The following is a 23091-nucleotide window of genomic DNA, read 5'->3' as shown; positions in this document are numbered from 1 at the left end:
TTCACAATTTCTCTCAGAAATGATGATCATGTTGGGTAAGTACTCTGTGTATGGGTGTACTCACAGCCAGTTTGAACCGTGCCCGAGTGCGTTTGACCACCAAAGCGCGGATCGTTTGACTAGTGTGAGTGCTCCGAACCGTGCGCGGGCGCGGCTCGATTAGCCGGCACTGGCCCGCTTGGAAGAGGTGGGCCAGAGCACGGTTCAGTTGGACTCGGGCGCGGTTCGCATGCAGTGTGAGCGCTAACCGTGCTGGTGTCCGTAATCAAAGCTGCAAAGTCCTTGCTGCACTTAAGCTGGTACCTTGCAAACCTCCTCATACGAGCAGCACGATTACGTGAAAATTTTCACGTTCATGGCAACCGTGCCTAGTGTGAGTACACCCTATCATTAAATGATTTTATTTTTTTACAACACCGGCTAAGATCGTGTATTCCAGCCTGATTCCAGCGCGCGTGCACACAGGGTTGCCAAGTTTTTACAACCAAACCCCCCAACTACTAGCCTTAAACACTAGCTTCTCGGGGGGTTTTCCGGGGGTATAATGGTGTTTGGGGGGTAAAATGTGTTATTTTGGCTGCTAAAATTTGCACTCATGGGTCTATATATCACATAATAGTCGCTTCAACCCGCGGACATAGAAAACAAGTGCAGTTGAACTCTGTTGACATTTGACAATACGTCTCTTCGTTGCTCTGATTGGTTGTCGGTCTATCCAATTGATGTCTTTCCTGGTTCGGTTGAAACACACCCCATAATCACAGCCCACTGGAGCATTAGACTCATTTTCTGACTAGAATTGAGTATGACCACGTCAGGCTAATTACTGTCCAGTCTGTCTAGTAAAAGTCTGTTTGCAAAGTCTGTGGTGAAGTTGTGACTGATTTCCCAAAGAATCCACAGGGAAATGTAGTGAACACAAATAAATAATGCTCAACTGAGACATTCACATTGTTGAGAATAAATCAGCTCACTCCTATCATTAGGATCTTTTAGAAGGTAGTGTTGTTTTTAGTGCAGTGATCCTGTATCGCTCTTCTCTCCTTGTCATCTCACTAACACTCCAGTGGGCGGAGCCACAGTTATCAATATGAAGTGGGTGGGGCCATAGTTATGATGATGAAGTGGGTATTGATCTTCTTCTTCATAGGCACTCTTTCATAGCCTGAAAAGCCAGATCCACATCCAGATGTTTGGAAACTCACCATTGACTGCTCAATCTGAGGGGTGAATAAACGGTTGTCTTTCAAACTCATTCTGAACGCGATAGGATATCGCTACAACCAACCAGAGCAAAGAAGGTGAAGCGGAGCTAGTTGACAGATTAAACTTTCGCCGTATCCGGTCGGCAAAACTCTGAACACATCTTCCTTTCTTAAGAATGACTTCAGTGCCGTTCTTAACTCCAAGTCTTCCAGAGTTGCGGCCAAAGCTGATTCAAAAGTCCGCTGTTCGCCAGTTTCTGTGTTTACTAGAAGCACGTTGAACCTCTGCATCTCTGACGTCATTATGTTAACCCCACCCACCAACTCTATACACGATGTGATTGGCCCGACCAGAGTTTGGTTTTTCTAGCTCACAGGTTGAGAGTTGACACTCGCAGCAGATTAGATTTGCTGCCTCTAGGGTGCTTCTAGATTTCTAAGCTAGGTCCACTGATCTATGCCAGGCTCATTCCTCAACGAGACGTTCTCTGGGCTTGATTACTAACAAGGACATTTTCAGTTCTGAAACGTACAGGATATTCGTAGAGTATAATGACCTGTTCTATGTGAAAATGTGATTTCTCAGTTCATTACCCCTTTTAGAACTCTTGACTGAAAAGTAAGTAAAGGTGGGGAACCAAAAATGGTTCTTCTATGGCATTGCTGCAAAAAACAAACAAAACAAAAACTTTTGGAACCTCTATTTGTATGAGTGTCTGTCCATATTTATGTTTTGTGCAGACTGATCTCATGAAATGGCGTATGTATGACGCGCCAATTCGAATGCCATTTTGGCGTGCTGTGAAGACGTATAATCGCTTTTTAGCGTGTTTATCAACGCCGTTTCTTTCTACCCCCCTACACTGCCACTGCCCATCACACACACACACAGCCCCTAAACCTACCCATCACACACACACACACACACACACACACAGCCCCTAAACCTACCCATCACACACACACAGCCCCTAAACCTACCCATCACAAGAAACATTCTGCATTTTTACATTTTCAAAAAAACATAATTTAGTATGTTTATAAATCCATTTACCTTGTGGACACACACACATTCAGACAAATTTTGAACGCGTAACTCCAACTCTTCCCTAAACCTTCCCATTTGTGTCTTATAAAAAACAGGATAACAGGCAGATATGACTGCAGGCACAATTTATTCAGAAAGTACAAATACTCCAAGTGTTCTGAGGCCAAACGATTGATTTGTGTGAAGAAAATCCCCAAAAGCGATCAGTAACGTCGAGTCCATCCGCCAAAGATTAATACATTTCAAATACTGCAGCCGGAAGAAACGTCACGTCAGCTTTGACAGCATTGGCTGTTGTGTGTCTTGTGACCAATTGCGTCATTACGTCAGCTTTGATGGTAAAATGCCATTGGCTCTCGTGTGTCTCGTGACCGATCGCATCATTCTCATCATTGTCGTCGTGTGTATCATTTGAATCAGAAATATTAACGAGTGTGTGTGTGTTCTGTTCAAGAAGGGGTGCGATTATCATTTCAACGACTAAAACATTAAGATCAACTCTGTTCTTCACATGGAGATATCGTGTGACTTCAGAAGACTTGGAATGCAACATGAGTTAATACTTTTATACTGTTTTTTGGTCAGTTTTTGCAATAAATACATGTGACTGTACATTTATTTGCCTGTTATGCGTTTTATATTGTTGAGAGTGGGTAGGTTTAGGGTAGGAGTGGAGTTAGTTGCTCCAAAATATAAAATTAGGTTATAAATATTAATTCTGTCAGATCAGGTTGGCAGAATCACACGGCGTAGACATACACGCAGAGATGATGGTTCGTTTAGGCGTAGACATACACGCAGAGATGATGGTTCGTTTAGGCGTAGACATACACGCAGAGATGATGGTTCGTTTAGGCGTAGACATACACGCAGAGATGATGGTTCGTTTAGGCGTAGACATACACGCAGAGATGATGGTTCGTTTAGGCGTAGACATACACGCGGAGATGATGGTTCGTTTAGGCGTAGACATACACGCAGAGATGATGGTTCGTTTAGGCGTACACATACACGCAGAGATGATGGTTCGTTTAGGCGTAGACATACACGCAGAGATGATGGTTCGTTTAGGCGTAGACATACACGCAGAGATGATGGTTCGTTTAGGCGTAGACATACACGCAGAGATGATGGTTCGTTTAGGCGTAGACATACACGCGGAATCACACGGCGTACACATACACGCGGATAGCTCAAAATGCGTATAGATAACACGCCACTTGCCTTTAGAAAGTGCCGTGTATGTTTATGCAAAGTCATGATGTCATGTTGGTTTTGTGTACTTGGTGCTCATGTTCTCCAAGCTTTGCTTTTACTGGCGTCTTTCTTCACAGGCAGGAATAGGTGATATGTCTGCTGAGCGTAGATGCTAATATGCTGTCAGAAGTCTGTGTAAGTCCCAGCTGTTGTGCGGATGTTTGAGTGTTAATGCTGAGCTTCAGTAGCTTCAGTCTCTGGGTTTGATCTCTGAGAGAACCTCTCCTCGAGCTCTGACATCACAGACTGAATGCAGCGCCGCACACTCGTCTCTTCTCTTCTCTTCTCATCTTCTCTTCGTTTTGGTCCTTTTCTCTCATTGTCTTGACTTATTTTTCCTCTCATGTTTATTTCTTCTTTAATTCAAATCTCCCTTTTCTCTCCATGTCTCTTCTCATGTCTTCTTGTTCATCTCGACACATTTTGTCTTGCTCAACTTGCCTTGTTTTTCTTCTCATCTCTTCTTGTCGTTTTATTTCTTCACATAATTTTTCTCCAACTGCTCTTCTCACCTCGTCTAAATGATTTTTCTTTTCTTCTCTCTTTGTCTCATCTTTCTTTCTTTTTCTCTTCTGTCCTTGTCTTGTTTTGTCTGGTTGTGACTCGTGTCTCTGTGGCTCTTTTTGTTCTTCACGTCTTCCTTGTCTTTTTATCTCTTCTAGTCTCATCTCATCTCTTTTTTTTCTCATTCACTCTTTTATCCTCTCTTCTCTGCTTGTCTCACTCGGTCTCATTCCTTAGTTCTCTCTTTTTTTCTCACATCTTCTCCTTTTGTCTCATCATCTCTTTTCTCCCTGTCTCATCTCGCCTCATTTCTCATTCACTTCTCATCTGTTTTTATCTCTTCTTTTCATGTCTTTATTTTGTCTCTTGTTTTTCTGTTCTTGTCTCTTTTCTTCTAGTTGTTTCTTCTTTTTTCATTTTCATTTTTTCCTTTTGTCCCCTTGTCTCAATTATTTCTCCTCTCTTCATCTCTTCTTTACATCATGTCTTCCTTCTCCATGTCTCATCTTGTTTCATTTTTCCATTTCTCTCTCCTCATATCATCTCTTCTTGTCTCATCTAATCATCATCTCTTTAATTTACGTCTTGTTTCACTTCTTATTTCTTTGTTTTCTCTCCTCGTTTCTCCTCTTCTGCTATCATCTTGTTTTGTCTGGTCTAGACTCATCTCTCCTTTGCTCTTTTTGTCTCTTCACTTCTTTCTTGTCTTGTCTTTTGCTTGTCACCTGGTCTCATTTCTATCTCTCCATTTTTCTTCCTGCTTCTTCTTGTCAATCCTTTTCTTGCATGTTCTCATTTTGTTTCTTCTCATCTCGTTTTCTTTCTTGTCTGTTCTCTTCTCATCTCTTGTCATATTTATTCTCTTGTATATTGTCTCCAATTGCTTTTCATCCTGGTTTTATTTGGTTTCTTTTCTTCTCGCCTCGTCTCTGTCTGGACTTATTCCTCCTTTTCTTCTCTCTTTGCCTCATCTTGTTTGTGTTTCTCCCTTTTCTCTCCTTATTTCTTCTATCATTTCTTGTCTCTTCTGTCCTTGCCTTGTTTTGTCTGGTCAAGACTCGTTTTAGTCTGTGGTTGTCTCTTCTCTTCACTCCTTGCTTGTCTCATCTCTACATATATCTTCTCTTGTTTTACTGCTTGCATTTCTTTCCTTTTCTCATTTCTCCTTTATTCTCTGCTCATCTCACCTGGTCTCAATTTTCTCTTCTTATCTCTTCTCATCGCCCCTTCTCTTCTCCTTTTGTTTCTCTTTACATCTCCTCCCTTTTTCTACATCTCATTTCTTCTGTTCTGTGCTGTTCTCATCTCTTCTCACTTGCTTTTTGATTATTAATATCTCTCCCCTCATCCTTTCTTTTGTCCTTCTTGTTTGTTCTCTTAATGTTTTTGCACAGTTATGTTAACAAGGTTTTGGCCACACTCATCATTTTTAAAATGTACATGTGCATTTCATTTCAGGGGAAGGAAGCATTTTTCGCTAATAAAACATGGCCTGTGTATTCACAGCTGAAGGTGTCATTAAATATTAAGCCATTATAATTGGTTCCACTTCACAGAACCATGAAACAAGTTGTTTTATGTTCTTTTAGATGCCTGTTATTACTCATGTTTTGTGTTGGTGAGGTGAATTAATTGTGTGTTTAACTGCCCATGGGTGATGCTGTGCTAATTGTCGCCTACAGAACAAAAGTTTGCTAAACTGCTGTCGTAAGATCTTAAGCGAGAGTTCCTGTTCATCTCCATGAATATCATTCTCTTGGCCGCCCATGTGTTAATCACGCTCCCACACACTACATTCAGTCGGACGCTATGTTATCCTTTTGTTTAAGGTCAGCTTAACCACATCCGACAATATGACGCATTCGCTTAAAAACACAAGCGTTCCGTTGCTCTGTCACGAGCATCATGGCTCATATTTAAGTCTGGCTGCTTGGCAGAGAGGATGAGTGTCTCTCTGAGGATTCGATATGCGTGCCGCTCGATGAATCAGCCATTCCTACGCTGGTGACAAAGACCAACTGCTTAATTGTCCAGTGGCCCCGAACCAGAATTCACTGTGGATCTACAGATCGGTCTCTGTTTTCCTCTTGACAAATGCTTTGTCTTGTTGATGACCTTAAAGCCAGATGGCTGAAAATACTGAAAATATCCATCAGCTGTTGCCTCGAAGGGATGATATGAGTGGTTTATTATTAACCGGGTGTCTGATGTAATGGGAAGTGATGTAAACCAGAGAATTTGTTGAGCTAAGATGGACTTACTTTATATAGAAAAATACAAAGCCCTTTATTCTATCGTAACATTGATCGGAGATTTGCTTTGCATTTGCTTTCCATGCAAAAATAGTCTCTGGAGTTTATTTTTGAAGGCCACTGATTGCTAGGCATCATATCCCTCATAGAAAAGGAAATTATGCATCGCAACAAGCTCTTAAAATGAATCCAAAGAAAAAAATGTATTGAGTAAAATGCTCAGCCTAATCAAAATATACTACTTTACCCAATATTTGCGTCATTTTTATTTTATTTTTATTCATTTTCTAAGCTTGGAGTATCAAGCTGTTAGCTTAGCTTAACTAACAAAAATATTTATTTAAAAAAAAATCGTAATCCTAAAAAATGTTAAATCAATTAGCAAGTAGCAAATATGCCAAATATTGCTATTTCCATGGGAAGTTAAGCTGATGAATTTTGGAAATATAGTTCTAAAAGTAAATATTTAACTTCATAACTAAGTTAAAGGTTTTGTTTGGTTATAAGCAGACATGAAAAAAATGACATTTTAGATTTTGTTGTTTTTGTGAGTATAGGACTTTAATGATTTTTTTTTTTATTGAACAACAAATAAATCCAATTAACAATGCTGTAAAAGTCCATTTGCAGTAAGGAATCTGGGTTGAAATTCAACTGGATGTCTTGATTGTTTTAGCCAAGATTATGTTGCACAATGCTTTTTTTTTTTTTTTTTCAAAATACATTTAAGTTCACAGTTATAAATGTCCAATTTATTCCCATTAATTCCTATATATCCCCATGAATTCTCATGGAAAGTTTCCAACTTTGAACATTCCCAGAATTTCACACCCCTAGTCATAACATAGTATTGTGCAAGTAAATACTTTTTTTTTTTCCTTGAGCTTTTGACATATACCAGTTCATAGATCAGTGAAAGAGTGCCTCTGTAGAACAAGATCAACGCCCACTTCATCATCATAACTGTGGCCCCTCCTACTTCATCATCATAACGGTGGCCCCTCCCACTTCATCATCATAACTGTGGCCCCTCCCACTTCATCATCATAACTGTGGCCCCTCCCACTTCATCATCATAACGGTGGCTCCACCCACTTCATCATCATAACTGTGGCTCCACCCACTGGAGTGTTAGTGAGATGACGAGGAGAGAAGAGCGATACAGGATCACTCCACTAAAAACAACATTACCTTCTAAAGGATCCTAATGATAGGAGTGAGCTGATTTATTCTCAACAATGTGAATGTCTCAGTTGAGCATTATTTATTTGTGTTCGCTACATTTCCCTGTGGATTCTTTGGGAAATCAGTCACAATTTCGCCGCAGACTTTGCAAACAGACTTTTACTATACGGACTCGACAGTAATGCCACAACATTTGAGTAACTGAGTTAATTCTAATGCCTGATCTGAGATCAGTGATTTCTGATATGATTCATGTACAGTCAGATGTTCTATGTCTGTGTGTCAGTAAATGAAACCAGTGAGTAAACGCTCAACTTCACATTGTTTCTCTTAGCAGGATGAAAATAATCTGTTAGTTAAACTGTGATTTAAATTATATATAGAAAGAGATTAAAGAACGCTCCCTTTACGATCACTGGAGCTGTCAATCAAACAGAGCGAGTTTATCAGTGACTGAGTTCTGGACTCACACCAAAACTCTCATTTATAATAATTTACATTGTGTTTGCACTGTTAGTTATGATGGAAGCATTCGATTAGTGTTTAGAAATCGAGTCAAAATGCTATGATCCTGCATTCATGAGCTCAACATGTCTGTGATCGGCTACAATGATCATCACTGCAACCTTTCATGCCACCATCTGAATATAATACTATAATCAACACGTTTCATGATTAGTTAATATTGAGAGCTGTAATAGTAAAAACGTGCTAAAATTTTTCGAGAGAGTTCCACATTTAATACTAGCTATTTCAGATGTAAAGATAGCAGCCAATCACAGCAGTGGGCGTTTACACTGAAGTCTTACAGACACGCCCCTTCAAACAGCATTCAAATCAGAGCCTAAAGTCGGTAGAAAAATACCTTTTATTTCTAAATTAAAAACATTTTTGATGTAAAAATCATATTAACAATATAAGTGCACCACAGGAAACATTATAAAACAATAAAACAGTGCAGTTCATGGCCCCTTTAACATTTGTTTCATAAGGTGTAGCTTATATATTTCCATACATAAGCCAGAAAGAACTGAATATAGATTTTGAATGATGTTTTATATAAGAAAGTGTATAGATGACGTCAATGATCTGTTATTTATACATATTTTTCTTGTGTTGTGCATGGCTTTGACCTCAGATTTGTCACAGTTAATACACACAAGCCGTTGAAAAAGCACATGATGTGTGCTTCAAAGCCGGCTGCTCATTTTTGACTCTTTTTGAAGCGTCTGTCACTGTGGTGTTTGGTATAAGATGACACTCTTTATTTAGCAACTGGCCCTTTTCCTTCTCAAGACACAGTTTTGCATTTGTCATCTGTTTTTTGTTTTTTTAGTGTATGATCTAAGATTTTTCAGCTTGCGCGTGTGTGTGTGCTTCTCACCCGCTCTGTCTCTTTCTCTGTGGGTTTCTCCCATTATTTGCAGATTTTCTTTCACCTCTCTGCCTTTCTCCCTTGTTTTTTTCTTCCTCATCCCATGAAACGGTGGGAGGCTTGGATGTGGCTGTCAGAGCGGAGTTGCCTTGTCTTGGTGGAGGTGGTTCCTCGACTTTGATCTCAGCGTGGCACTGGGGCCTCCGTATGCCCCACACTGCTCGTGTTTCGAGATGAAAAGGCTGGAGATGTGCTTCCTCCTCAGGTTTTCTCTTCCCAGAAGTGTAGATGTTTAAAGCTACCTTACAGCTTACTAACTGTCTGTCTAATGACTGCACCATCATTAGCATGTGGGACACACAGCGCTGGTGCTAATAAACTCTGTCATCCAGAAGAAATGTGACTGAGTTTGTCTTTCCCCAACATGCTGTCAGCGTGCTCCTTGTCTCCTCGCCGTGGTGTGACGAGCTCACTGCATCCTTGTCAGTTAGATCTAATTTCTTAAAGGGATAGTTCACACAAAAATAGAATTTGTCATTAATTGACCGTTCACAAAAACACCCGCCCCTTTAGTTACTGTTGCTATGTCCGACCAGCCATGGCGCTCTCACACCACACACACATTCTCACATAGAGAAAATACATTGCGGAGCAAAGAGGATACTGACAAAACGCCGACAGCCAGGACAGAGCAAGTCACTTTTGATATGAAACAAAGTCTCAACTTTCACATTTTGTCATTTAAAAAAAATATTAATAATAAATAGCGTTTTCTGGCTCTTTAAAGTATTGTGTTCGCTGTAGCGCCTCAGTTAAATGCGGCGGCAGTGGCTCAGTGGTTCATGTAGGTTGTCTACAAACCAGAAGGTTGGTGGTTCGATCCACGGTTCCACCTGACTAAGTGTCGAGGTGTCCATGAGCAAGACACCTAACCCCAGCTGCTCCCGACAAGCTGGATGTCGCCTTACATGGCTGATGGTCGGTGTATGAATGTGAGGCAAAAATGTAAAGCGCTTTGGATAAAAGCGCTATATAAATGCAGCTTTAATTTACCAGTTAAAGCTGATCCTGAATCGATCATCTCTTCCTTCTAGTTCACTGATAAGCATCCAATAAACATGAATGAACACTAAAAGAAATGTACTTTCAACCGCGGAAAGACATCAGTAAACACCATTTTTCAAGTTCACATCCACAAATGTTAACCTACTGACTCTCCTGACTGCTTTGTCGGACAAAAACGGCAGATTCAGCGATGTGATTGGTCAGATAGCCTGTCAATCAAAATTGTGGCGTTCCAACTTGACGTTCCAGACCTGTAAGGCTTTTGTCTTTCCTCCCTCCAATGAATACTATGAAACTACCAATTTCATGCTTCAAAAAGTTCATAAAGTGATCATAAAACTATATGAACTGAGCGGTTTAGTCCAGATTTTCTGATGAGACTAAATGATGAACAGATTTAATTTAGCCTTCTATTTATAAACATTCATAAACTCACTTCAGTTAATATGAGTTCATCAAGCATGAGAACCAATGAGGTTCATTCTCGTGTTACGCAGCACGTTTGAGCTTCAGCAAGAACCAATGAGGTTCATTCTCGTGTTACGCAGGACATTTGAGCTTCAGCAAGAACCAATGAGGTTCATTCTCGTGTTACGCAGCACGTTTGAGCTTCAGTGAGAACCAATGAGGTTCATTCTCGTGTTTTCTCAGCACGTTTGAGCTTCCTCAAGATCCAATGAGGTTCATTCTCGTGTTACACAGCACGTTTGAACTTCAGCGAGAACCAATGAGGTTCATTCTCGTGTTACGCATCACGTTTGAGCTTCAACAAGAACCAATGAGGTTCATTCTCGTGTTACGCATCACGTTTGAGCTTCAACAAGAACCAATGAGGTTCATTCTCGTGTTACGCAGCACGTTTGAACTTAAGCAAGAACCAATGAGGTTCATTCTCGTGTTTTCTCAGCACGTTTGAGCTTCAGAGAGAACCAATGAGGTTCATTCTCGTGTTACGCAGCACGTTTGAACTTCAGAAAGAACCAATGAGGTTCATTCTCGTGTTACGCAGCACGTTTGAGCTTCCTCAAGAACCAATGAGGTTCATTCTCATGTTACGCAGCACGTTTGAACTTAAGCAAGAACCAATGAGGTTCATTCTCGTGTTACGCAGCACGTTTGAGCTTCCTCAAGAACCAATGAGGTTCATTCTCATGTTACGCAGCACGTTTGAGCTTCCTCAAGAACCAATGAGGTTCATTCTCGTGTTACGCAGCACGTTTGAGCTTCCTCAAGAACCAATGAGATTCATTCTTGTGTTACGCAGCACGTTTGAGCTTCCTCAAGAACCAATGAGGTTCATTCTCGTGTTAGACAGCATGTTTGAGCTTCCTCAATAACCAATGAGGTTCATTCTCGTGTTACGCAGCACGTTTGAGCTTCCTCAATAACCAATGAGGTTCATTCTCGTGTTACGCAGCACGTTTGAGCTTCCTCAAGAACCAATGAGATTCATTCTTGTGTTACGCAGCACGTTTGAGCTTCCTCAAGAACCAATGAGGTTCATTCTCGTGTTAGACAGCATGTTTGAGCTTCCTCAATAACCAATGAGGTTCATTCTCGTGTTACGCATCACGTTTGAGCTTCCTCAATAACCAATGAGGTTCATTCTCGTGTTACGCAGCACGTTTGAGCTTCTCAAGAATGAGGTTTGTTCTCGTGTCAAGCAGGTTTGGTTGAGCTTCTGTTTATGTTGGCTGACCAATGTTTAAATGTGAATAAAGGCCTAAATTAAATCTGTTCATCATATAAAGCGATCATATAAATGCTTTATGAAGTATTAAAGCGGTTGTGTAGACTACCACTGGAGGGAATTCTTCATTTATGAAGTCTTATAGGTTTATGAGGGTGAGTAAATGATGGTGAATTTTGGGTGAACTGTCCCTTTAATGTACTTTGAGTTCTTCCATTGAGATGCAGCACAGCAACTGAGGGCCTACCCATATCAGGACAACTAATATAGGAGTCTTGATTTCTGTGTGTAACTAATTAGAATATATTTGCTTTCAGTGCCTTAGTATATAAACCTTGCAGGGGTCTTGTGATCTTTCAGAGTTTTGGAATAAAATAAATGGTTATGTCAATGTCCAGACAGCTGGAGATGTTTAAAACTGCTTGCCTTCAAAATCGAGTGTTAGATGAATTTCTGCTTGCCAAAGTCCCATGTCATTTCATTAGGAGTTTTGCGTAAGTGCAAACAATGTCTCTATTGTAGATTTTGCAACGGGTTCAAGTTGGTCACACAAATGTGCTGTGTTGATCAGCTTAAAGCTGCGTGGTCTCACCTAAACTAAACCCAACCAGTGTTAACAAAAATTTGCTGAATCAACCATGCGATTTTAGCTTGATTCTAAAGTCTTTGAGCTTTTTTATTGTGACTAATGCATCATTGGACTCGTACCCAAGCGCTCCACATCACAAGTGTTTCATGCATCACTATACTGACGAAAGAGTTTTTTGCCGTGATATTTTGCCAAAATTTCAACTCCCTGGTGATCCCCCACAATGTCATTGTGATTAATTTTGCATGAGTAAGCATATGTTAAAAGTCAAGTGATCTATTTTGTTTGTAGGACATACGCTCTGCGGAGGGTACGAGATGCGTTCAGGGAGAACCGGAGTGTGGATGATCCGAAGGTTGTGGAGAAGCTGCTGAACGGGGCCCGGGACAGTCTGGCCATCATTCAGAGACAGGTACTAATGCACTGCAGGGGCGGAGCGGGGGGGTGGCTAATGGGGCTTAAGCCCCGAATGTTTTGTCAAAAGCCCAGAATCTTTTAGTAAAAAAAAAAATAAAAAAAATAAAAAAATCATTTTGTTTCATTTCCTCTCAGTCTTTCAGACTGGAGCGGCAAAAAATGAAACAAAAGCTTTTAAGCACACTTTACCGTGTGTGTGGCGGTCGGCAATGCCTCGCACACATAGACTGTCGCAAAATCCCCAGCTTGTTTGCCAATGCCAACTGCCATATTATATATATATATATATATATACATCTTCTTCGTCGTTGTCATCAGGGATTGGCGGGCTTTTGTATTTCACCGGCGTCGTAGTGAACTATAGTTAACATCGACACTACACATTTTTTTTTAAAAGGAACACTAAACCTCACCGGCCAGAGAGAGATTCTGCGTCAGACGAGCGTGTTGCAGGTTTGTGAATCCGCTGTTGTAACACTTGAGTTACATGACTGTATTGCTGGCTAGCTAGAGTTAACGTTAGGTTTTACTTATTAAGGCTAGACACGACAGGTGAAAACAAAGTCAATTTTGAGATTTTGGGCCAGTTTACTCCCTTAACATGTAAGCTTTCATGTCACAATAAAAAAGGGCAACATTACACATTTAAGGGTGTTATTTCATTATATTTTGTCACCGTGCGCCTTTAGATTTCTACCTGAAATCATCCAAAGTTACTCTAACGCGAGCTCCCGTGCCGTCTCCATTCACAGAAGCATGTCATGCCTGGTGTCATTATAAAGCTCTCAGTCTCACACACAGTGCTGTCTAATCCAAATATGGGCATTTCCTTTGTAGAACTCACCAACCGCGAAAGTTTGCAGCCGAAAACAACATCTGATTGGTCATGGATTCTGATGTATCAAATCTGTCAGCTAAGCACAAAGTAAACCAAACTGAACTCTAAAGATTAATAATGATGTTTACACCAAATTCCAATCCCACCTATGCAGGCTAAATTAAAAATAGTCAGATAATGGTTGCCTTTTTTATTTGCCAGGGGTTAAAATGAGTCATCCTTAACATGTTTGGTGTGTTTTGGATTCACTACAGCTGGAGAACAGTTAAATACCAAACAGGTTGTAGGCTCTACTGGGTGAATTTTTTTTGTTTGTTTGTTTTTTTACTAACTTATTTTCCCAGATAGTATATAGATTTTTAGGCATTCTATTATCTCAAACAGCCTGAAAAATAGTGCATTTAGCAGATGTAAATGGTAAAAAAATCTCCCCGGGGGAGTATACCCCCGGACCCCCCTAGGTTTGGGCTAAGCCCCGAATGTTTACATCGTCTGGCTCCGCCCCTGCTGCACTGGTCCAAAAAATAGATCTTTATAAATAAAACTCTGCAGGGTTTGTTGAGAAATAAGACCATTTTGTACACGCTTCCCTCTTATTTTCTGGCTGTATTTATTTTGTTGTGTAAATACATACAGTATTTAAAAGACAATTGTTTTACATAAAATATAAATATTTAATGCTTCTATTTTCTGTTCTTCTGTTTAAAAGCATTTTTGTACTAAACAATATATTGTCAGAACAATCTCATGAGTTCATATAATCAATTATTTATTTATTTTTCATTAGTGATCTAGAAATAGTGGTGAAATCTGAAGGTTTTGAATTTTTTATGTTTTTTTTTCTCCATTATTTTATTTCCAGGTAATCATATATTATTAAATTATGAAATATATAAATGTTTTTGAAAGAAGACTTACACTGTAAACAATATTATTAGTAAACTAAATTTAATTTACTGTTCTCATCCAGTTAATTTGTCCAATGTATTTGACTTGACAAAAAAGTATTTTGGGAATAAGTAAAAAAAAAAAAAAAAAGATTTTTATTACAGTTTTCTATGTGAATATATAGTAAAGTGTAATTTATTCCTGTGATCAAAGCTGAATTTATCATCATTACTCCAGTCTTCAGTGTCACATGATCCTTCACTGATCATTCTCAGATGAGGATTTGCTGCTCGAGAAACATTTATGATTATTATCTGTGTTGAAAACAGTTGTGCTGCTTCATATTTTTTGTGGAAACCATGACACCTTTTTACAGGATTCTTTGATAAATAGAAAGTTCAAAAGAACATACCGGTAATTTATTCATGTTGTATATCAATATAATTGTGTTAACGGTCACTTTTGATTAATTTAATGCATCCTTGCTGAATTAAATATTAATTAAAAAAATATTTCTGAGCCCAAACATTTCAACGATATTGTATTATTGTATGTTGTTCTTTCTTTCTTTCTTTCTTTCTTTCTTTCTTTCTTTCTTTCTTTCTTTCTTTCTTTCTTTCTTTCTTTCTTTCTTTCTTTCTTTCTTTCTTTCTTTCTTTCTTTCTTTCTTTCTTTCTTTCTTTCTTTCTTTTCAAAGATAACGCCAGTCGAGATTGCTAGACAGAAAGAGTAATGGCCTTTGTGGGCTTCCATACTGGCGTGAACTTGTATGAAGTAACGTTGGATATTTCCTCACTCCAAGATTCCTCCTTTCCATGTTGATGGACCATGTTATCACACCGGTCATTCATTTATTTCAGACTAAGAAAGTCTCTTGCTTGATTTTTTTATCTTTCCACATGTTCCTAGTAATTCAATAAGCCCCGTTTCCACTGAAATTTTTCCCAGGAACTGTTTTTCAGACCTGTTGCTGTTTGCGTTTCCATCGTGAAGAGTTGTCCGGTGACGTAGGACTGCGCGCGGCTTTCCGGTTCCCGCTGGATTTCGTCCTCCTCATATAAGCTTAATAAAGCCTGAACCTCGTCGTTCCATCTGTATTTTATTTTTTTTTACATTTAATTGTTGATTCGAATAGCAAACTATACTCATACTGCACGCACTGCAAAACAATTTTAGGTTGAAACAAAATGCTGTGTGAACTCAACCAATCAGTGTGTTCAGCACCCAAGTCCCACCCCCGGACGTTCCTGAACTTTGAAAAAGTACTATTTCGCGAGCAGGGCCATTATGAGGGGGAAATATTTACGCGAAACTTCATTTAGACCCCGGTTCCTGCGGTCGACGCACACAGAGTAACTCCCCCAAGTTCCTAGTTTCTGCAGTGGAAACACGGCTGTACACATTCAGCTAGATTTTTCATAGCAGTTGACCTCTTATCTCATAGGGGAGGTATGCAGAAAGACCTAATTATTATCATGCTGTTTAATTTAAACTCTGTCCTCTTGTGTTTAAAGAACAGCCGCCTTCAGCAAACTTCATTTTCGCTCCGCTGCTGTACCTAATGAAGGAGAAGTGGGCTTCCTCTTGTCTTTCTGTTCCTGTATAATTCACTGTATCCTCCTGAGATCTAGAGGAAGTCGTCTCCAGATGCATATAAATGTATAAAAATATATGAACACCTGCTCTGCCTCCACCTGTCCGCTGGCATGCCCCACACACCACTAATGACCGCTGAAGCCTCGCTGTCCCACACTTTGTTCCCATAATTCCACTCTAATTCAGGCAAATCCCTGGGTGGACATGACTCTTATGTTTTTGACATTTTTTCCCATTAAGTTAGGGTACAAGTTTTGTTGGATTTTTGCTATTTTAAAAGGTTCATTGTATTTTTCTCATTATTTTTGGCTTAATCCTTAGTGGTGTGCTGTAAAAGGGGGCTGAGTCTTACTCGAAGAGCATTTTAAATGAAATTTTGTTTAATTTGTAATTATCATTTAAGAAATGCAATGTATAACTTATAAGTATTTTATAATTATAACATTTATTTACATATCTTCTAAATGTTCAGGCAACCTGTGTTCTAGTCGTGGGCAATCATGATCTATCTTCTAATTAAAACAATAATATTTAATGTTAAATAAAAGAAGAAACTATTTTTTTTATTATTGTTTTCCAAATGAACTTTGTGTTATGTTGTTATATCAGGACAATAATCCACACCCTCAAATAAGAGGAGTTGGACTCATTGCATACAAATGCAAATCTGAACAAAATTATAAAGAATACATAAATGCTCTCAATATCTGAGAGGGAAGCAGAAAAATATAATGTAGCCTATTATATCGGTCAAGGTTTAAAGCATTTAAATAGACATATCACGCTAGTAGAAAATGTGGAGGACTTATTATCATAGGACCTGGTTTTTAAATCTGTCTCTTTTGTCCACGTTCAACCACTTGAGTCACTATAGGTGAGTAAATGTATGGGCTTTTCATGTATTTCGATCTAATGGACATATCAAACAATCAGCTTTCAATTCTGCACTTTCTGCTCTGACAGCCGCTAGACCAGCCGAACGCTGTGAGTGTGTGTTAGAAATCAGGAATGGTGAGAGAACATTGTGCTTGGGTCTCCAGCCGACACATCCCATAATGTTTCTGCATTAGGTCAGTAGACGGAGAGTAGAGGCTCTTTTACTGGCTGTGCGTATACATTCGACCACATGAACGTTTACACTACGAAAGCAATCCAGTTAAAAGAGACTCTGGTTACACCTGTATTTAGCGTCGTCCACTTGTGATCCAATCGAGTTGACAGGACTCTTGCCAAGCTTCTGAGACGGCAACACGGCTAGTTTACACTCATTCACTTCACACACTCGCTGCGTAGTGATTTTAGACATTAATGTATAATATCATGTTATTCACTGGCTCACCTGTTATCCAGAAAGCACAAGGAATGACTGTGTGTGCCGAATATTTTTTTAAAATTTTATTCAGTAGAAACCTTTATTCGTTTTGAAGCTTTTCCGTATAAGGTATTCGGCTTCCGGCACATCCCTACTCTAAAACATATGTTTTCTTGAAATAAGAAAATGTACAGATCTATGTTAAGAACTACACAAAAAAGGTTGAAGGAAGAATAGAAGGCACTAGGATAATTTGTTTCTTGTCTCACACCAAAGACGTTGAGCTGTTCTTTGAAACTGAATCAAAGTACAGCCTTAGAGATCAGTCCATCATGCTGTCTGCATTAAGAGCTTCTGTCACCCTGACACTCTCAGCATGGGAATCAATGAAGTTAAACTTCCTGGGGAGTTAAAACAAGATCTTCAATGGAAGTTATAGAGGGCGGCTCAGAAGAGCTGCTTTCACACTATTTTGAAATGCAAGTTGCCTTGACTGAGGCCGATACGCTCTACACTAGTGCTTTTGCAATGCAAGCTAGATTTCAAGCTTTTCTGAATTCCCAAAATCTAAAGCACATCTCTGAGCAATGACCTGCTATACAAAATTCACTTTTACATGGTTTTTACACATGTGTTAGCAGTGTGTGTGTACACGGTAAAAATCCACCCACTCCTCAATCCCCATAAATCATAAACAGTGTCTCAAAATTAGCCTGTTTGCAGTTTCTGTGCAATGTGACTCTGCCCTATTTAGCATAACTCCGCCCCTCAGTGAGCTGTACACAGTCTGCCATGTTTATCTCCTCGCCAGAGTATTTAACAGCAGCATTCAAGTCAGAAATGTACTCTTATTAAAGCTACTAAAGTTATTCATTCAAGAGCAGTGAGTGGTTTTCTGTTGTTTGATTTATATTAACAGCATATAAAACACAAGGTACTGTATATTACGCTGCTGTCACTTTAACACACAGATCACAGACATAACCGACTGTGTTTATGTGAACTTTGTGTGTGTTTGACAGTTTAAGTGCAATAAGATGTGAAAGAGAACTTAGTTTAACACCCACGGGACGCTCCGTCTGATGTCAGCATTCTGTGCGCGTGCTTCGAGTGTGTGCACTCATAAAACCATATAGCAGAAGTTTACACTGAGATGGCTTGCAGATAATAAACTTTCATGATGGTGAAGAACTGTCAGATGAGCATAACTGTGATGGAGATGATCCTCAAAACCAAACAGATGTTTTTGTTTTTGGCAGAGTATGCGAGGCACGAGCTGTACAGGCTCCGCCCTCTTCTGGAAACAGAGCGGGAGCTGCAGCTCATTTGCATTTAAAGATAAATGCACGAAAACACCATGTTTTTTCTTCCACTCAAAATTGGGCATTTATAACATGGTATAATAAATGATTTGTGGGGTATTTTGAGCTGAAACTTCACAGATACATCTATGAGACTTACACCTTGTAAGTAGACCAATCACAACAGACTGGGCGATCTGACCAATCAGAGAAGAATAGACCAATCACAACTGAATGGGCCATCTGACCCAAGCCTGCAGCACCCCTCTCAGAAACTGAAGCTTTCGCGCCTCGATCGCCCCCCGGTGACCGGTCCCAGTATAGCCGCCCTCTGTGTTTCCTAATAGACGCGAGGCAAACTAAACAATAAAATTACACTTCAAATAATGTTTCCCTAAAGTTAGTTTATGTCACTGAAGGCAGTTATCATCACGATGATTTCATTTCAAGTGTTCGTTTTTAAAATAAGTTTAGTTTTAGTTAAATTTGATGCTATAAAAATGGGGGGGTGTGATGTCATGATTGACAGCTGAGATCGACGTCTTCTCTGAGTGAAGTTGTCACTCAGGCAATAACGGACAGATTGGCGCTTAAGCTTTAAATTTCTACATTTCCATAACTGTTTATTTCACACCAAAATAATTAATTGTTCTGCATCTGTGAGAGTGTGGGCGGGCTTTTGATATCGCAGCAGTACTTCCTGCTCTCTGCTGCACAACTCCGGTCCCGAAATCTCTACTGCGCAGACTCGGTCCCGAAATCTCTACTGCGCAGACTCGGTCCCAAGATGTCGGCGCCGTGCAGGCCGCCTTCAAGCTTCAAATCTGGCAGGCAAAAACGGATGATGTCGCGTCGTCCATATGTTTTTACGGTCTATGATCTGACCAATCAGAGCAGACCACTCACAACTGACTGGGCCATCTGATTAATTAGAGGAGAGCAGGCTTTAGGAGGGGTTTAGAGAGAGGGTGAATCCTTTATCAAACCTGTTTCAGACACTGTGATAAAAGAGTTGATGCTGCAGTGTATATTATACACTTATATATGAGAAAATTCAAGTTTTTTTTAGACCTTGGATGCATGTAAACCTGTTGTAGGAGACTCCAAAACAAAATGAGGAAGTTGTGAACCTTTACAACAACACAACAGGGACTCTTTAAATCAGAAAGCTGCTAAATAAAAGCATTTCCACTTGTGGTCCAAGAGTTTTCTGTGTATGTGCAACGAGACTGTCAGGCATTCACAGATGCGTTCGTGTTCTTGTGTAGAGTGTGTTTCTGGTGTAAGTGATGTGTCTGTGGTGTGTGTGGAGGTGTCTTCTGCATGTCTCCGTCAGTGACACTATAAGCAGCGCAACAGTCATCCAGCTCTCTGTTGACTCAGACACATCACAGCATACGGGCTTCAGGCTGCGGCAGGAAGCCAGACCCACGGCTCTCTCTGTAGCGTGCTCATACACACACACACACACACACGATGTCCCGTTGTGTGTCGTGACACCAGCAGCATGCGTCCCACCCTCCGTGCACACCCACACCGCAGACTGCCGTGGACTTATGTCTCCAGCTCTTCTGTAAGCGTGTTTGAGGAGAGGTGGATCGTCTCCAATCACTGACTCACTGTGCCAGTCTTGCCCTGCTCAGATGCTCTTTTTCTGTGCGTTCTCAATCCTCGTGCTTTTTTTAGATAGCATACTTTCATTTTGCACGGGTTGTCCTACAAGATCAACAGAACAAAACATGTTTACATTCGATTTGTATGCTAATATCTATTTATTAGAGGAAATTGGAAGACGTTCTATAACAAAGGCATGCTATGCAGTATGAATGCCCCCTATCTGTAGACAGCAGGGCTGAACTGGAAGCACTTTTTCTTCTGCTGTGGTTCAACCATAGTTCAGATTAAATGGTAAATGGTAATGGTACCACTCTGCCAATGTTTTCAATGGCCCTATAGCACTATATATTATATAAACCGAATAGGCATATAGGAATAGCACTATTAATGCACTGAAATAAATAATTTTCACTTAATTATAAATAATATTTATAATTTAATCAAGACAGAAAGGTCCAATTTTGGGAAGACAAAAGTTTTGTCGCCTATACAGAAATTGAACAAATTTACTGCAAATACAAAAATATGTCAGCAAATTAAGTTGTGGTGCTGTGAGATCCAAATTTAATATCTTGTATGACTTCCATGAGCTTGAAGGACTGCATCCATGCGGTTTGGCAAGGATTCATACAATTTATTGATGAAGTCATCGGGAATAGCTAAGAAAGCAGTCTTGCATGCCTCCCAGAGTTCATCAATATTCTTTGGTTTCGTCTTCCATGCGTCCTCTTTCATCCTACCCCACATATGCTCAATGATGTTCATGTCTGGTGACTGGGCTGGCCAATCCTGGAGCATCTTGATCTTCTTCGCCTTGAGGAACTTTGATGTGGAGATGGAAGTATGCGATGGAGCACCGTCCTGCTGCAGAATTTGGCCTCTTTTATGGTTGGGAATAAGAGGTAGCTAAGATTTCTTGGTATTTTAGACTATTGATGTTGCCTTCCACCCTGCAGATCTCTCGCACACCCCCATACTGGATGTAACCCCAGACCATGATTTTTCCGCCACCAAACTTCACTGTTTTCTGGGTGAATCTCGGATCCATTCGGGCTCCAGTAGGTCTCCTGCAATATTTGCGGCGACTGTGGTGTAATTCAACAGAAGATTCATCTGAAAAATCCACCTTCTGCCACTTTTCCTGCGTCCATCCTTTTAGCAGGCTGTGGGCCTTGGCAAATGCCACACGGTTTTTCAATTGTCTTTTGTTTAGTGCTCGCTTCTGGGCACTGATTCGACCATGGAGGCCATTTCGAGACAGAATCCGACAAACTGTTCTGGTTGACACAGGGACTTCAGGTGACCAGGACTCGTGGAGCTCTGCTGCAGTGGAAAATGGGCTGGCCTTGGATTTTCGAGCCAACAAACGGTCCTCTCGAGCAGTTGTCTTGCGGGGTCTGCCTGACCTGGGCTTGTCAAAAACGTCTCCAGTCTCTTCAAATCTTTTTTTTTATCCTCTGTACTTGACGCTGAGACACATTGAAGGTGTCTGCCACATCAGCAGTGGATCTGGTCTTCAGCCTCATGATAATCAAAACTTTAGTCTCAGGGTAGTGTTGCACGATATACCGGTACTAGAAAAGTATTGCGATAGCCTGCTATTACAAACGGTACGATATGGACTTTTATTAGTACCGGTACTTTAAGGAGGACATCGCTAACATGAGCTGTATTTCTTAATGTGCGTGGATGTGTGACAGCAGGTGTCAGGACGTGTGTGCAGAGCACTACTTCCACTGTTCACTAAACATTGGAAGTAGAAGAGTTAAATATATACGCGCAGCGCATGACAGAGAAAGCAACAGAAACATGCGCGCATGAGGAGAAAAAGCGCGGCGTGGGACGTGCTCGCGCTATTGGACTCTTTCCTGAAGCGCCCGCACATGCCTTTCAGTCAACAAACATGCGATCGCCATTCAGTTAGTTTGAGGATTATTATTTGGGTTTGAATGATCAAACATGCATGGTCTGGCGAGTATTGAGGTAAACACAGTCGGATATGTCTTTAGTGAACGTGTAGCCCACAGCTGAGGTAATGAGAGCCGTGCAGGTCAAAAGCCAGTCCTTAATATTCTGTGATTAATGTTAGGCAAACAATGAAAAATAGAAAACCACCACATGCTTGGCTAAATAACTAAAATATATTTATTAAGAATCCGTGTATAGTTAAATTATAGAGTGAAGACTAAGTAAGCAGTTTCATATTTGATTATTTAATTTCCTTCTTGACTTGCTACTGTTAAATAGACCTAATGTAGCTGAAAAATAAAGCACTGTTTTTGTCATATTGTTTGTAATTTGGATTTTTTTTTTTTTTTGCTTATTTTAAAAACAGATACAGTTAAAAATCTATATTATAATTATAAGATTCCATTTAAAAAATATTAAATTTCATAAGATATTTATGTATCATACCATTAGATAAGATTTTGGTCATCTGAACCTGTTGAGAAGTGAAAGGTTAGTGAATGATAACATGATTGATAATGTGATCTCCGTAAAGATCTTCACACTGGCAGTTATTATAGCAATAACAGAAGGGAATGGTCAAAAACCTGGCAGGAACCTGCTGGCCAAGTGAATTTTTAGTAAAAAAATTGAAACAATGAATAATAAGTTCTGTTGTCATATTATTCATTTTATCTGTTTTTTGTTAGTTTTTTACAATGGTATCGATTTAGTATAGGTATCGAGGTATTTTAGTCTGGTATCGTATCGAAGTTAAAAATTTGGTATTGTGACAACACTATCTCAGGGCGAATCTTAGGCATCTTTGCAGAGGTCTAGTTGCAGTTGATGTGAAGGTCTAGTGTACTGGGGTTCTTTTTATACACACTTGAGACCTAATTGATCCATTATTAGTCACAGGTGATCTCATATGACAAGGTGACAACACTTATGTCTTTGCAAAAATTGACTCAATGGGCTTTACCAAGCTGTGAATATTAGAAT

The 23091-nt window shown here is 39.9% G+C and overlaps 1 protein-coding gene across 1 annotated transcript in view; it reads left to right on the top strand.

Annotated features, from left to right (window-relative positions):
- The window catches only part of LOC137063323 (LYR motif containing 4), a 101791-nt gene that overhangs the window by 12353 nt on the left and 66347 nt on the right, over positions 1 to 23091 (top strand). Inside the window, exon 2 of the mRNA XM_067434392.1 lies at positions 12462 to 12582. Coding sequence (XP_067290493.1) covers positions 12462 to 12582 — 121 coding nt within the window. The remainder of the gene's footprint in view (positions 1 to 12461; positions 12583 to 23091) is intronic.

The sequence above is a fragment of the Pseudorasbora parva genome, chromosome 24 (assembly GCF_024679245.1).
Source record: "Pseudorasbora parva isolate DD20220531a chromosome 24, ASM2467924v1, whole genome shotgun sequence".
Taxonomy (NCBI): domain Eukaryota; kingdom Metazoa; phylum Chordata; class Actinopteri; order Cypriniformes; family Gobionidae; genus Pseudorasbora; species Pseudorasbora parva.
The sequence above is the reverse complement of the archived record's forward strand: the minus strand, read 5'-3'. Positions and strand labels throughout refer to the sequence as shown.